The sequence below is a fragment of the Coturnix japonica genome, chromosome 2 (assembly GCF_001577835.2).
Source record: "Coturnix japonica isolate 7356 chromosome 2, Coturnix japonica 2.1, whole genome shotgun sequence".
Lineage (NCBI taxonomy): Eukaryota > Metazoa > Chordata > Aves > Galliformes > Phasianidae > Coturnix > Coturnix japonica.
Genome location: NC_029517.1, coordinates 67,640,023 through 67,656,909, shown reverse-complemented (window position 1 = coordinate 67,656,909; position 16,887 = coordinate 67,640,023). Strand labels below are relative to the sequence as shown.

The window sequence follows — 16,887 nt, the reverse complement described above, 5'->3', positions numbered from 1 at the left end:
ACATATAGAAATGGCTCAGAAAGATAAACATCTCATATCACATAGTAAAGAGTGAAAACAGCACCATTTTAAGTGAGATCTAGCTGCGGTTCTCTTTGCAGTAAGATGCTGAATCACTTGCTATTTTTGCCCCAGCACATCACAGACCTGTGGTCTGTACTTGGTGAAAAGAAGCAGCCAGAATCTGTGGCTTAATTTTGCTAGTCAAGTACACTGCCAGTTTACCCCTTCCTGTATCATACCAGTCTAAGGAAGGAAGATGTACTGAACAAGATCAGTACTGATCTTAAATATTCAACTGAAATAAAACAAAATATGAGAATTTTAACTGTAATGTGACGTAAACCACAGGTTCTAAAAAGTAACCAATAAAGACAGATTGATGGGCAAACCTCTATCCCACATAAGCTCAGAAAACATTTCAATCTTTTTTTAAGTTTAGAATCTGGACATTATGGATAAAGAGATCATGCCTATGAAAAGCCCCGAAAAACCTCACAGCTCACCCTGTTTTGAGCAGAAAATTTTTAGATCGCCTTAATTACCTTCTGACCTGAATTATCCTATCTGAATCTTACATCAAAAATATCTCCCCCTTATGGGTTTCTAAATACTGAGTTCCATGTCCCTCACCAGGATCCCAAAGTGTAAAACTAATATTCCAAAACTCTAATGAACTAATCACTCCAGGATAGAGCTCCATGAATGCAAGACTATCATCTACACTTTGCCACAGTTTCTACTATGATAGAGGAAAAAAGCATAAATTACATTTACATGTTTATAAACAAACTAGCAAGCAAAGAGTAGATCACAGAATCATAGGATTGGTTTTGAGCTGGAAGGGACTGTTAAAGGTCATCTTGCAATGAACAGGGACACCTACAGCTCAATCAGGTTGCTCAGAGCCCCATCCAGCCCAACCTTGAGTGTCTCCAGGGATGGGACATCCACCACCCCCTCTGGGCAACCTGTTTCAGTGCTTCACTACTGTTATTGTTTTGTTTTGTTTTCCTAATATTCAACCTAAATCTTCACTCTTCTAGTTTGAAACCATTTCCCCGCGTCCTATCACAAGAGAATTTCCTAAAGATGGAATTTTGAAGTTTAGAGTTCAGTTCGCAAAACTGAAACTTGATTGTCAATGCAAAGAACTACACAGATGATGGAAGGAAATAACAGAAAACCTAAAGCAATTCTAGTTTTGGTAAATGGTTGTGCTCCTCCTGAAGACATTCCTGTCAAATTCTCAAGTACCGTTTTGGACTGTGTTACTTGGAGCCTATCTCGGAACATACAAAATCCAACTCATCTGTTACAATTAGAGATCACTATAACAGCAGTCCCCCTAAAAACAGCAGAGTTAAAAGATTCCATAAACAAATTCACAAATATGCATATTCATATGTTGTAGCTCCAGTTTCTTTCAAAGATTTTGTTATTGCTAACAAGAAAGTAAGGTAATGCCCCATGGCAGTCAGAAAAGGAAAAATGATTCATGTAATCAGCAAAGATAATTTGAAAGAAAGCTACAGAAAATTCATGTGGAAACAAGTCTGAGGAAAAAAATGTTCCAGCTAGACAGATTATAACATGGAACATGCATTGTTTATCACACTCATCATCCTCTCTCAAAGAATCCAGCATTATCCAAAGCATAATACCAGGCAACGGTAACTATAACCGGTTGTCCCTTTGGTTTAAAATATGGACTTTCCTAAGCGCATTAAAAAACAAATGTTTAAATCATGCTAACTTGCCATTTAAAATGATTGCTCACGTAGTAATCATGCAAAATCCACAAAACTAAAAGACAACTACAAAGAACAGGAAAATATAACGATGAAAAGTGAATTCTAGAGGCCAGTTGATTCCTAGCACTAGCATTTGAGCAGCCCCTAGTGGGAACAGTAGAAAATAGAGTGCACCTGAATAACAGGAACAACTTCAGAACTCTCCAGAATACAAGAAGCTTGCTTTACTGCAAATGGATCACAGATCTTTTCTTTCAAAAATGAAAGGCAACGTACTTGCTTTTCACTGCCAGTGTTGCCAAAGCAATTGCATAGCACTAGCCATGGTTGTGAACTGACATCTCTTCTTCCCAAATGAGAATACAAGCACTGTGCACTAAAAACAAGTTTCAAGTAAAGCTGTGTTATTTAATTTAACGAAATTTAAGCCATGAAGGTTTGATAGGTTCTCGTCAACATGCACAGATGAATAAGCTCATACTTTTAAGAAGGTATTTAGCAAAAATACCAATTTTAAAAACTCCTTGTTTCCAGTATATTGTTTGTCAGGCAGGCCCCAGGAAGCTGGCTAAACTTCTAAAGAATACTTCCATGATTTCTGTGGTTTTTTCTGTTCAAAATCTCAATTTAAAAAGCTGAGATCTGTATATATCAAGATGGGCTCCAAGCAGGACAGACAAACCACTACCTTTTTACATATGGCTGAAATTTAAACAGAAACAAGAAAACAGAAATTAAGCTTAAATAAGCTTATATGGACAAATCAGAGTCATGACATTTTAAAACTCAGAACACCATAGGTACAGGAATCCTTTGTATGCAGGAAATTTAGCTCCAAGGATTTCTACCCGCCTTCTGACAGGCAGCTTATACTTCAAGAAATCCGACAACTGGTCATTAGGCACCAATCATTATCACACTGAAACAATTCTATGCTGGAGAAAAAATCACTTATTGTACCTTTAAATTAAGACATTTCCTATATGCCAATTTACCACCCTTGGCAGAAATACAGTATTTTACTAGATACCTGAAAAAAAACAGACTTGTACTTCAGATCACATCTGTCCAACTGCTTTAGTTTAGCCTGTATTTCTCATGTAATCACATATGCAACAATGTTACTACAAATCCAGGCTACAAGTTTACATAGTTCTAATTTTTTCAAGAAGTCTGCTCAAATATTAACATACATTAGATTAGATTATCTTTCATCAATTTACACAGACTTCTTTGCTTAACTGCCACTAACGTATTAAGATACTTACCTAGAACTCAACAACAACAGAAAATAAATAAATCTCAAAGATTAGGATTAGATTAGCTTTTATCTCTGTGAGTGTATATTGGTCATTTATCTTCTTCCTACTCTTGCCAGTGTAAAAATCTTCAGCCTTCATTTGGTCTGTTATGTATGCTCATGACCAGCCTCTTTGAAATAAGTATCAATTTGATGCTTAACATTAAGATGTTTGGTTAAAAAAAAAGATTAAAAAGTTGAAAATTGGACTTGAATCAACATTTGTTTAAATTGCTTTGCCAAAATCAAAATATACATTAGAGCAAATGCCTCTGATAAAACATAAGGCGTACTTTATATTAAGAAATTTTATTTTCTTTTATTTTCTACAATATCTCAAATAAAAATTGTCTTAATTGATGATTCAGACGATGGACTTCAAAAGGACAACTGCCCTTTTTGCTTTTACAAGAGAGTATTTTTTTTCTTCAAGGGTTTCAACAACAGCCACAAGATCATATACAGTACATTTATAAGACATTTTTAATGGAAGACTGACTGATAATGAGAGTACTAAAGTTAATGGGCTTTATAAATAAAGTGCTAATAAAAAACATGCCTTGTTACATACAGAAGAAGCTGAAGAAACTGTACATGACTTAGACTGATTTTATGTAGGTCAAAAAACAGGCTAGTTCCTTTTATCTGAAGTTTATTTCCAGAGTTCCCTATCTAGTCTCAAAATGAAAGCATTAACAGATTTATTACAGGTATAGTATGTCACAACACAGAACTACTACACCTTCCTGAAATGATTAGCCAAAGTACATCCTTGATGCACAAACCAGGAAAGAGCAGCTTATCGTTCTATTTATTATTGTTGTTATTTTTTTAAGAAGGTATTAATCATCTCTTGGAAGTGAATACCTGCTTTTTCTAAATATAAGCTGTATCTCAGACTTACATAAGAATAAAAACAGTAAGCAGAATATCACAGCAAAGTTCTGGTAAATCACCTTCATAACTGCAGGTGTTGAATTTAATACAAACTATACTTTTCAAATAGACCCTACAAAAAACATCAGAAAAAAAAAAAAACCAACAAACCTCAAAAACAAAATTTACAGTAGTCAGGAAGAATTAATTTAGGTAAATTAAGTGGCATCTGACATGTGAAGTGAGGCTAGAAGATGTGGTTCAGATTTCACGACCTTAACAGTGTATATAAAAATTAGCATTCCAGAGCAGACTCATTATTTCCATATCTGATGATTAAGCAAAATAAAAGATTTTCTTAAGACACTGAGACTCCTCCAGCTAACTTTATAGTCAAGGTGCAATTAATACTGGTAACATTAAGATTGGAAAGGTAACTCAAATTCATCAAAATTTATGGCATTTGCAGTTATGAAGAAATCTTAATTTTTATAAGGAAATTTCCATTAGGTTTTATTACATGGTTTATCTTTGGCCTACCAGTAGGCTGTATCAATTTATGCATGATGATATTAAGTTTATTATTTAAATAAATCAGTATGTGAGTTGATATTCCCTTAGCAAATAAGAGAGATTTTCAAAAAGCCAATATTACATGGCTACTGCACGTAATAAAACCTTATGAAATCATATGGTACAAGATAATTGTAATAAAAAAATGGAATACATTCTTTCCTTCAAAAATAAATACATTTCTTACTAGTCAAAGAACTACTACAGAACAAATGATCATTTAAATCAAATTAATAAATTAAATGACACAGACTCTTTCAAAAAAGTGACTAAACATGCAAGAATTGACTGACATCATTTATATATCATTCAGAATTTAAGACTGTAATCATTTTCAACTGTCTATATAAAGATATGCAGTTGCCATACAACCTCTACCCCCATATTGCAACACATACAATATTGAGAGTAATCAGGTCAAATTTTGCTCCTTTACAAAACCAGTGCAAGAACAACTACCTCACAAAAACAATGTGTTTGGGGAGCAAGGTTAAATTTTATTATGAAGTTCACAACATTTGAACTTCTGTCTAAGCCACTGTACTGACTTGAATGCCTGTTATGTCTATAAAATCTTACCTAGGCTTGCTGTAAGGCATTCCAGATCTGCTAAAAATCCAGGTATTTGTTGGAGCTGATCCTGTAGTTCCACCAGACTGTTCCTTTTCTTCTCCCAGTGTGCAGAAAGCATCACAACTTCACTGTCCACCAGCTGAAACAAGCAGGTTCTTGTTGTTACTTGCAAGTTTACGTACCTGTTTATGAGCACCTTGACCAATTTTCTTAATTCATGCTTCTGTGAGCATCAAGTCAGTATATAGATTTTACAGCACTACAACTTACATATTTCTCAGGTAGATATTCAACATTAAGAAAGAAAGAAAGACTACAAAAGTCCTCCATAGTACAAATTATTTATATCAAAATGCATAGATTGAAACAAAATAAAGTTGTTTTTTTTTAATCACTATACTAATCAATAGAGAACATGTTTTATGAATTTTATCAACAACGAACAGCACACATCTAAAACTGTGACAGTAGAGTTGCACTGGTACGCATTAACAACATCACAGGGCTGCATTTTAAGTCTTACTTCAATTGATAACTTAGTTTAATGTTGTTAAGTCATGTCATTTTAATCAACAGGTGAAACTGACAAGTCAATACAAGTTCTCCCCATTTTATCATCAACTACCATCCTGGAAAACAGAATGTTTGGTTTAGAAGCAGCTTCTGTTTCAGAACTAGTTTCATCTTTTGGAATTACAAGTCTGTGACATGTCACATTTATCTTCATAATTTCAGCTGCCCATCTTAACAAAAGAAGTGCAAAGTGTGTTTTGTTTTGGTTTTTTTTTTAATAAATAAATAAAAGTCAGATTCTACAAAACACAGCAAAATCAACAGATCTTAGGTAACAAATGTTTCCCTTATATATGAGGCTTGAAATTATTCAATTATAGCTTCCCTGGTCTTAGTTCCATTACTTAATTCTTACTCTTGCATAGAACAGCAGGCTTGGGTGGATTAGCAATCTAAATGCTTCAGTTGTCACAGAATTTAGTTGCAGAAACCAAAAAAGTCTGAGAAATGGACAAAGGAAGTTCTTAAAGAACTGTCATATGATTATATGCATTTCAGACAAATATCTTCAGACCAATGATCTTTGTTTCCAAATCATTCTGACTACCCATCCTGTCAAAAAGCCATCCTGCATTAGCAAGCAAGGCTTGAAACATTATTCCAAAGCTCAATGAGTAATCAAATGTTTCAGAAGACTGACATCCTTATTTTAAATAAAACCAGATCAATTCTTGAGAGTGGAATAAGGAATTCATATCAATTAAACATTAAATCAATCAATCAAACAAAAAAAAAAAGTATCTTCTTTTAATGTAAGATGGCACAAGCACTACAGATAATTACCCATAACTAAGATTACAAGCATCTAAAAGCAGTATTTTTAGTGTAATTCTGTGGATGGAAATGTAAATTAGCATCTAGAATTTAACATGGCAAGACTGCAGGCAGCAACTAAACCTTGACATTTTCATGTTCCTTCCTCTTTTCAAGAGAGTTATTTGATTTATTTGCAATTGGCCACTACCAGAAACAGGCTACTGGACAAGTGGACCTTCAGGCCTGATACACTACAGTCAATCCCACGTGCTTAGACAATACTAATGTTACTGAAATCTGTATTTTCTACTTCCATAAAAGTGTATTTCAGATTCTCTCAAAATTAGAAAACTTTCTATGAAGTTCAGAAATCTAGTCTTTCCAGAAGCTCTTCATTTTAATTTTTCCCAGCAGTCATAACACTGAGATTAAGTTTATGTGGGTTTTACATGCATGAAAACTCTCAATGTTTGTAGAATTTGCAAGTACTGCAGGATTGTATGAAACCTATTTAAGAGATCTCCTAAAAATAACAATGAGTAGCAAAACACACAGAAGTAGAAGAGGAATTCATCCTTAGCATCTGAAGATCTTCACTAGAGCTGGTAGAAAAGGTGGGCATACTATTAAAGCAAGAGAAAGAAGATAGTATCTTTCTTATCCCAAATACAGCTTTTCAAATACATGAAGCAGTGAGGTTTTATTTATTGGAAGAAGAAACAGAGAAAGCTCCTACAGAAACCAGAAGAATCAGGAAGGACGTAAAGTGAAAATTGCAACTGGGACAGAATATCACAGAGCTCAGTCCTGCTTTGCATCACACCATGCAGCTGACACTGTCTGCCACTTAAGCATGGTTTGAAATAAGAGGTCTGAAGGGGACCAGAACAATGCATAGGTAGCACTTACTGTAGCTGCCTTTCTCTCTTTGCCACAAATAAACTACAGAACTCATTGCTTCACTTCCAGGAGAGAAAAAGTTAGAAGCAAGTGCAGACATTTTCTGAATCTTCTCAGCTAGACAAGTCAAATATTGCCATTTCCTGCCCACCAAGAGGAGCAGCAGCAGTGTCATATCCACTATCCACCCTCCCCCCCACCACTGACCACCACCATGCCTCAACCCCAAACATTCTTTATTTCCCAGCCTCATCAGTGCTTCTGATGCAGTGCTAATATGCAATATCATTTTTACAGCTGTCTGCATCAAATTACATTATTTATTGCTTGCATTATCATTTACTTCACGTTGTTTACATTACTATTTATTGTAGATGTCTTAAGCATTCTCAAATATTCCCAGACAAGAAAACATTTCAGATAACAGCAGAAGAGTACAATACCAGGCCTTCTGAACATCTGGACATATCTTATTTTTACCATCACCTTCCTGCCACACTTCAACAAAGTAATATTGCTCAGTATTCTTCTCTAACCCAATATCTCCCAGGAAAATATTAAGTTAATTGTATTAATATTGGTTGATCAAGCAAAAGTGGTGATTCTAACTGTCTGAACACAGGAGGGAAAACACAAGATATTCTGTGTGTCAGTGTATCAGCTGAAAAATACTATAGTAGCACCAGGAAGTTACGCTCAATGCTTGCAGTAAAGACAGGAAAACCAGAAAGCAAACAGGAGGGAGCTTCGGAAAATTCTTACTAGATTATACCTTGTAAGAAACCAGATCACAGAGAATTTCTATTTTTACAATACCTCTATTGAATACATCAGGATCAGTAATTGTTGCTGAGTGGCAACAATCTCCAAAAGCTTTCAAAACCCAGAACTGCGGTACATTCATCAGCTGCTTGTCAAACATGACCTTTAAACCACAGCGAAATAATGCTGCTCTCCACAAGTAGCTGCTGCTTTGAGACTGGCTGGGCACTGGAATGCTTATGGAAGGTTATGAGTGACTGCTTTTGTGTTACTTGTTTTCTCCTTGAACCATCCACTTTTGTTCATTCCATTCTCACCCTGTCCCACTCATGGGGGACTGAACAATGTTGTGGAGGTACTTAGCTGGTGGCTAGAAACAACCTAATGCTCTGGAACTAAAAATTTTAGTTTAAAATTATGTAAACATTTAATTATCTTAATAGCAGTGTTTCTGTTTTCTTACCTCTCCAGCTTTTGCACAGTCTTTGGCTCCTTTATGAAGAGCAGCCCAAGCATCTTCATATCTGAAGAGAGATAATTGACTTTTATTGTTCCCAGCTATATCCTCTCTTTATAAATGACAAAGATTTATGGGTGCTGGTGTGCTTGCACTTACAGGGATTACAGAAATACAATTTTGAAAGCTGTCAAATTGCCTTAGAACAGTAAATACCAGAAAGAAATACACAGAAAGAAGCAATTCCTTTCAAAAAGGAATTAATTTGTGCTTGATTTTTGTTTTGCAATTGACAGCACATAATAAGTCTGGGTCCATTTAGATCTTATGAAACTATGGACTGCAGGCATAAGAAATACTTTGAGCCCAATTCCATTAAGAAAATGAAATAAACAAGCAAACGGGACTAATAATTTGTCCCCCTTTCCCCAAAAAAGAGAAGACAGACGGGTTTTTGAAGATGCAGACAGAAAGGATATTTATAATGTAGATCGTTTTTGTTACTCAGAAAAGATGTGATGAAATACGCATGGAAAACACTTTATTTTCATGGCAATGATGAGCATATTGTCTATAATTCCATTATAACAGAAGTAAATCATCAAGTGTAAGAAAACTGAAAGATAGCAAATTTAAACTACAGACTGGGCCTCACTGTTGCTATCCATCATCCACACACATTAGACCTGAAGGTTTTTTTCACCAAAATTACAGTATAAGAACTGTGCAAGTTTTAAATGTATTTATTATTTGCTAATTAGCCCCACTCTACTCATTGCAGAAAATGGAGGAAACTAACAGGAACAGGAACACATTCATTTTATTCACATAGCAAAGTCGGTTCATAGTTCAGTTATGAAATAACAGGAAATAAAGAAATAGAAGCTCATACCTGCTCAGCAATTCCAGTCCAGCAGAAAACTCTGGTGAATACTGAGCAGTTCTATAAGGAAAATGTACATGTATAATCGTTACTTAATAGAAGGCTGTTATACACTATGTAGGCATACACACATATGCACATTCCACAGATATGCTAAGCATAGGAATATTTGCCAGTGTTCACTTCCACATTCTGCCAGTTTATGTTTGAAGTGCATCACACAGTGTATGTTAAAGAATATTCTAAAGCTGGTCTTCCCCATTATTTTATGGTAGCTCAATCTTAACTTTTCTTGACTATTTGCTTTGAAAACAACACACAGAATCACAAAATGACCCAGGTTGGAAGGGACCTCAAGGATCATGTAGTTCCAACCCCCCTGCCTGGCAGGGCCACCAAACATACACATTTACTAGATCAGGTTGCCCAGGGCCCTGTCCAACCTGGTCTTGAACACTTCCAAGGACGGGGCATCCACACATGAGACTATTTCTTGTATAATTAACAAGTATGCAGGATGAACATTGTTTTAAGTTATAATATTGGACAGAAACATTCTAAAAATAAGACTACTATCAAGTTCTTATTATCCTCAGTAAAGATTTTGTATTAACACATGCTACAGTAAATAATAAGCTAAAAAATGCTTGGCAGTCTAATGTGCTATTGATTTCTTATTTGATGCATTCATTGCTAACAGCCTGAAACATGAAGGTAACATATCATCAGGTTAAGAAAATTAACACAGCAGCACTTTTAAGGATGTATTTTATATGAAGTGACGTCATCCAAGATAAGTCTCTTGGAAGGTTATCAGAATGGGTAATTTTGCACTGTCATTCAAACAATTTGAATGGAAAGCCCAAATACCACAGATGAAATCTTTTTTCCCCCTTATATTAAGGGAAAAATAACAGATTCAGTGAGGTGAAAACAGACAGCCAGTAGGTCTCTGGTTAAATCTCCTGCTCAATGCAAGGCCAGCAACGGCATCAGACCAGCTTGCTCAGAGCTTTGTCCCCCTGCATGATGAAAACATCTATTAGCTAGTCCTCCCCTGCAGCCTACATAGGTCAAAACAATATAATAAAGTGCAGAGGATAAAAACTTATGATGACTTTTAAAGGTTCTTGCAATAGAGATGGTACTTACATTTTCTGTGCTGATGTCCTACATACATTTTGCACAATAAACAGCTCGTTTTTGTTTTTACATTAAAAAATTATACAGTTTTAGCACATGAAATTCACAGACTGTAAAAATTTACATCTCTGTGTACTGCAATCTGAATCTTTTGCAGATTATTACCATCAAAAACTACTTAAGCATAATCAAAATGAGAATATTTTCTGTTACTATAATAATATCCTGCAAAATTCATTATAAATATTTTTGTAAATGGACTATAAGTACCCTTTTTATATTTTTCTTTGATAATAATATCCAAGATTAATGTTATACATTAAGGTGCACATAAGTACCTCCGTCTGCTTTTTTTTGCTTCTCTTGATTTATCGCCCAAAGTCTTCAACCTATCAATCAAAACACGCAAGTATTAGACATTTCCAACAGGGAACAACTTGTCTGAACACATAACATGTTAATTCCAGTCTATTACACTTGATTTTATATCAGTTTACTTCAGGAATGAATCAAATTTCACTTGAGTCTGCAGAGAATGCCATATATAATTATTTCCACCTACACTGAGATAATAAGATTCTTCTACAAGTGCATTGGATAATTGTGGACAAAAAAAGTTTATCAGGAGCAATATATACAAGTCATTCAACTCTGGATACTACTTCCCTTAGCAGACAAGTATGAAAGATCTGCATACAAATAGCCAAACCACGCTGAAGAACCCCTCCTATAAGAATGCACGTGTGCCAAGGACAAGCATGATAGTCATATAGACATATTTGCACCCACTTGCCATAAGTCTGCTGACAGAAGACTAGCATGAGTACTTTTTATCTGCCAGCTACCAGAATCACCAGCAACACTGCCACAGTGCACTGCTAACTAAGCAAAAAAGCAAAAGTTAGGTCTGTTTCACCTATGGCCAGTTTCAAAGTTTTGCTTCTTTCAAATCAGATTACTTGAAAACAAAACAACAAAACCAAGGGGAAAAAAAAAAAGAACAAACATCCCCCCTTTCTGCCTTAATTAAAAAATAAAAATCAACAAATAAATAATGAAGAAAACAAAGCCCTCCACTACCTCCACACAGCCCTTTGCCAGTTTTATTGATTTATTTATTTTCAGTCAACCTGAATGTGTTTTCTAGGCTGTTATGAGAAAGTGTGGAACAAAAACCTCCTGCTTGTTCTCTGCCCACCAAGATGATTCATGGATGTCCTTTGGCATCCCAACTAACTGGAACAACAAGAATTAGGAAGAAACAAAGGGCACAGATAAGAATAAAATGAAAGTGACCCACAAACTCCAAGGATTTGCTTTAGGCACAACACAGAGACACATAATCCTGAGCTTCCCAGTGCCTGAGCAACACCCCTCATGCAAAGATAATTTGTCTGTATCTAGAATAAGTTCAGCCACTCCCACAGTTTTCACCACCTTCTAGGAACTGATTGACTATCTAAAAGCAGACACATTAAGGCAGGTTTCCACTCCCTGTTTAAGAGCTGCTCAGAACAGTCAACCAAGTAACAATAACCACAGCATTCTGAGGAACGCTATCCCAGAAAGCACTACAACTTGCCCTTCTCTCCAGTCACATCTCCTATCATGCACCTCTGACTGTAAAAGCAACACTCCGCTGCATGCAGGGATTGAACAAAATACTGGGTCACAATTGCCAGATCTTTTCTTAGGATACGTGTCATGCAGTAAGAAGTAAAGGTTAAAGGACGCATCAGCAGGCTCCATAACACTGACTTCCTTTCAGCAATGTTCTCTGTACGAAGTACAGGCAGTGTGAACCACAGCACTCAATCTGACACAAGCATACAAACTGCAGCCTGAGCACAAAGACATCTTGCCTCTTTTTTTTCCTTGTCCTGTATAAGAGTGCTTGCAGATAAATGGGTCAAAATCTAGACACCTCACTCACAGGAGACACTGATGTAGACAGAGACACATCTGAGCACGGGAAACAGAACTCTTTTTTTGTGTGTGTGTTGGCTAACAACTTCAACATGCTCCTTCTGCAAGCTATATGACCCCAGATTTGGTCTTTTTCAGCTGTAAATAGGCGATCCCTTCTTCTGTCAGAACAGATACTCTCCTTGAAAGCCCTGGAAAAGATGTTTCCTCCCAATGTTACAGAATATCTGACTGCACCACTTTGCAAGCATTCACATAACAAGTAAACAAGTCAGTCGCTTTTACTACTACCTCAGAGGAGGTAGAGAATAAAACACCGTAGCTTTGAGATTGCATCATCTAGCAAGGGAAATGGGGGTGCAAAACAGGACAATTCACATTCTGGTGAATATATGGGAGAAAGACCAATGCTCTCCGCAACCTTTGGCTAGCATGGCTCCAAGATGCACATTATGGCAATAAAGATGCACAGAAAATAAGATAAAAAAGGGTCACCCTGTGAAAGACCATTCATGGAGCTCCTGAAATGCAAAGGTGGAAATGATCAAAGCTGCTCCCAAAGCAGAACAAAACAAGGCAATACGAGGAAGGAGGCAAATTAGAACATTCTCTGCAGTAACAGTTGCCAGGCAAAGTTAAATGGCCATCAGATCTCGACCCTGTTTCATCACGTGAATGTCACCATTTCCAAAAGAAATGTGGAGGGGGGTTGTGCAGCGTTTGGATGCTGCCAGTTTAAGCCACAACAACACGGTGTCTACACTAAAAGAAGCTGGTGAGGAAACACCGGGACAGTATCCTTGTGCTTTGTAATGCACACTGACTGCTTCCACTCTATGGAAGTGCTTCCACTGTGCTCCTCTCCCTCACGTGACAGTAACTCTCGTCTTTCAAGGCAAAGAGAAGCTTTTCGGCTTCCAGAGCACAATTACGTTAATTCTGACCCGGAGGTCAGCCGCCTCATCAAACATTCAGGCGCGTCCATCGATCCCAGGCATATCTTCGCCCTCTCTCCAAACATCGGTCTCCTCCCCTCCTCCACCCCCACCCCGCCGCTGCCTTCCCAGCCCCTCGGAGCCCCTTCCCCTAAGCCCCGGCACCTTGGGGCTCCCCGGCCCTCCAGCAGCAGGCAGAGAGCGGTAGACACCGCAGCCCCGGCCCCTTGCCCTTGCTGGAGGAGGGAAGGCCGCAGCCCCGCCTCCTCGCTCTCCACCTCTTCCTCCGTCCCGCTCAGCACCCGGTCACCTGCTCTCCCCCCCCGCCCTGCTCGGCTCTCACTTAGCGGTCCCCTCCTTCACCGCCGCCCCCACAGCTCAGGCGGCGTGACCCACCCCGAGGTGAAGTCCTGCTGGACGCTCAACAGCCGCTCCCGCAGCGTCTCCAGCATCGTCCCGGCCTCCTCCCGCGGCTGCTGGCGGAGCGGGGCGGGCTGGAGGCGAGACGAGGCGGAGCTCCCCTCAGCTCCCACCTCCATCCCGCAACGCCTCCCTGCCGGCCCGCCCCCAGAGGAAGCCAGGCAGATTGCCTACTGACATGGGGGAGTGCGGGGGGGCTCGGGGGAATTCTCACGACCCGGAAGGCCGATGGTATCATGGGGTGCATTAAAAATAACATGGCCAGAAGGTCCAAGGAGGTGAGCCCTTCATTCTGTCCTGCTGAGGCCACGTTTGGGCTGCTGTGTCCCACTCTGGGCTCCCCACTTCAAGGCAGAGAACTAAGGAGTCCAGCAGGCAGCCACAGATATGACTGGGTACCTGGAGCATCTCCATTATGAGGAAAGGCTCAGAGACCTAGGTCTGTTCAGCCTGGGGAAAAGGAAATTGAGGGGGGCTGTAATCAATGCTTACAAATATCTGATGGGTGACAATCAAGTGGATGTGGCCAGGCTCTTTTTATTTCCTCCAGAAAAAGGAAACAGGAGCCCAAAATAATTAAAAACAGCAGCAATTATCTGAGGAGAAACAAATAATATTACTAAATATGGTATCAGAATGCAAGAAAATACACTATAATACAATATAATTAGAATTGAAGCTAATGAATCAAATATAATGAGAGAGTATCTGAAAGCTGTAGGCCTTACAGTGATACTGAAGTGATGTGCGCAGTTGGGACAGGCAGCAGTGAGGAGAGGCAATGGAAAATGGAACAATCAGGTGACTTTGCCAGGAGTTCTATCTCCTCTCTGACCTCAAAGTCCCCTGGTGAATGTAGTTCTTCTTCTTGTCCAGACAGGTACCTGGAACTGGAGCATTAACACTTTAACTCCCAGTGCACTGCATGATGTTATGATGTGGAATACTAGAAACCAAAAATCATAAAACCATGACACAAGTGATAAACATTGTATTTGTTAACCCATTCAGTTTTGGTTAAAGGTTCAGAAATTTTCAGGCAGTGGAGAGCACTGGTATTTCTTACAGGAAGAATATATGCAGAGAGGGAATGTTGTGTGCTAATGGTTGTAGGTACATTCAATCAACTGGAAAATTGATGCCATAATCCCTTTTATTCTCCACTTGTGTGCTGTTAGAGCCATGAGATCTGCAGATTGTTTCTGAAGTGTCTCGTTAAAAAGCAGTGTTTCTCTCTGACCTTAATACAAGCCAAGAGCTAAATCACAGAATTGTAGGTGTTGAAAGGGACCTCTGGAGATCACTGAGTCCAGTTTCTGGCCATTTCCCCTTGTCCTGTCTTCATACACTGCTGGAAAGAGTCTGGCCTCGCCACTTTGCTCCCCACACCTCAGATATTTATAGACCTGGATCAGGTCCCCTCTCAGTCTTGTTTTCTCAAGGCTAAACAGACCCAGTTCACTTAGTCTTTCTTCACAGGGGAGATGCTCCAGGCCCTTCACCATCTTTGTAGCCCTCCACTGGAGTCTTTCTAAGAGATCCCTGTCTTTTTGTACTGGGGAGCCCAGTACTGGACACAGTACTCCAGATGAGGCCTTACCAGGGCAGAGTAGAGGGGGAGGATCACCTCCTTCGACCTGCTGGCCATGATCTTTTAATGCACCCCAGAATGCCGTAGGCCTTTTTGGCCATGAGGGCACACTGCTGGCTCATGACCAACCTGTCGTCCACCAGGACACCTAGATCCTTCTTTGCAGAGCTCCTCTCCAGCAGGTCTTCCCCCAACCTGTTCTGGTGCATGCAATTATTCCTCCCCAGGTGTAAGACTCCACACTTGCTTTTGTTAAACCTCATCTGGTTTCTTACTTCCCAGTTCTCCAGCCTGTCCAGGTCTCGCTGAATGGCAGCACAGCCTTCAGGCATGTCAGCCAATCCTCCCAACTAAGTATCATCAGCAAACTTCCTGAGAGTGGCTTCTATCCCCTTGTCAAAGTCATTGATGAAGATATTGAATAAGACCAGAATCATCACCAACCCCTGGGGAACACTGCTAGTTACAGGTCTCCAACTGGACACTGCACTGCCAATGATGAACCCGTGTGCTCTGCCAGCCAGCCAGTTCTCAACCCACCTCACTGTCCACTCATCTATCCCACGCTTCCTCAGCTTTATTATAAGGATGTCATGGGAGACAGTATCAAATGCCTTGCTGAAATCAAGGTAGATTACATCAACCACTCTTTCCCCTATCCACCCAGAACTAGATCATGCTTTCTATTTTTTTCTTCAAAGATTGAGTAAGCCTAGTTCCTTTGTTTTTCCTTGTAGTCACATTCTAAACTTCTTACTCATATTGGTATGTTCTGAACATTCTCCATTTAATCCAGAAGGTGAGGAGCCCTACCATTTCTATCACCATTACATGGGATGGAATTGTATGGCTTCATTCTGAGCCCTACATGAGGTTACTTAATAATACTAATTAATCAACATACAAGAGCATTGAATTTCAAAAATTGTGTTCATATGTCATAACAACCCTTCATTAGCTTGACCCAACATAGATATTTTTATTTTTATTTTTTGGTATTTTTTGTACAGCAACTCAGGCTTTTGACAGAAATACATAACTTTCAACAGAATTCAACCCTGCCAGGCACGGGGGTTGGAGCTTCATGATCCTTGAGGTCCTTTCCAACCTGGGTCATTCTGTGATTCTGTGAATTCAGCATGAAAGTGTTTTGGATCAAGTTTTATGCAGATAAAATACTAAGACCCAAATCTGAACATAATTTTGCTGATTTAGTCACTTTCCTAGTACTAATACAGGTACAGCCTTGTGTAAGTATACAACATAGCTATACTGGTTTCTACAACAAAAGCATAAGCTTTCTGTGCTTTGCATATATATGAAGAACCATGATGTAAGTGGGTAGCAACGAATATGTAAAGCTAAAAGCAAAGAAATAGAAATTAGATAACCCAAGTGGGAACTGAGGACTTTTTTCCAGATTAGCAGTCCTTAGGGGCACAAGAAGGGCTGCATTCTAATAACA

At 38.7% G+C, this 16,887-nt stretch overlaps 1 protein-coding gene across 2 annotated transcripts in view; it reads right to left on the bottom strand.

Annotated features, from left to right (window-relative positions):
- DTNBP1 (dystrobrevin binding protein 1) overlaps positions 1-13,936 on the bottom strand; it is a 67,122-nt gene extending 53,186 nt beyond the window's left edge. The window contains exons 1-5 of one of the 2 annotated variants that reach the window (XM_015854680.2): positions 13,808-13,936; positions 10,889-10,939; positions 9,417-9,467; positions 8,531-8,591; positions 5,083-5,215 (exon numbers count right to left, since the gene is read on the bottom strand). In XM_015854680.2, coding sequence (XP_015710166.1) covers positions 5,083-5,215; positions 8,531-8,591; positions 9,417-9,467; positions 10,889-10,939; positions 13,808-13,863 — 352 coding nt within the window. In that variant the 5' untranslated portion in view covers positions 13,864-13,936. Of the gene's footprint in view, positions 1-5,082; positions 5,216-8,530; positions 8,592-9,416; positions 9,468-10,888; positions 10,940-13,576; positions 13,667-13,807 lie in introns of those variants that run through there. The other variant, XM_015854681.2, reaches the window with a different exon arrangement.
- Positions 13,937-16,887: the final 2,951 nt, after the last annotated feature.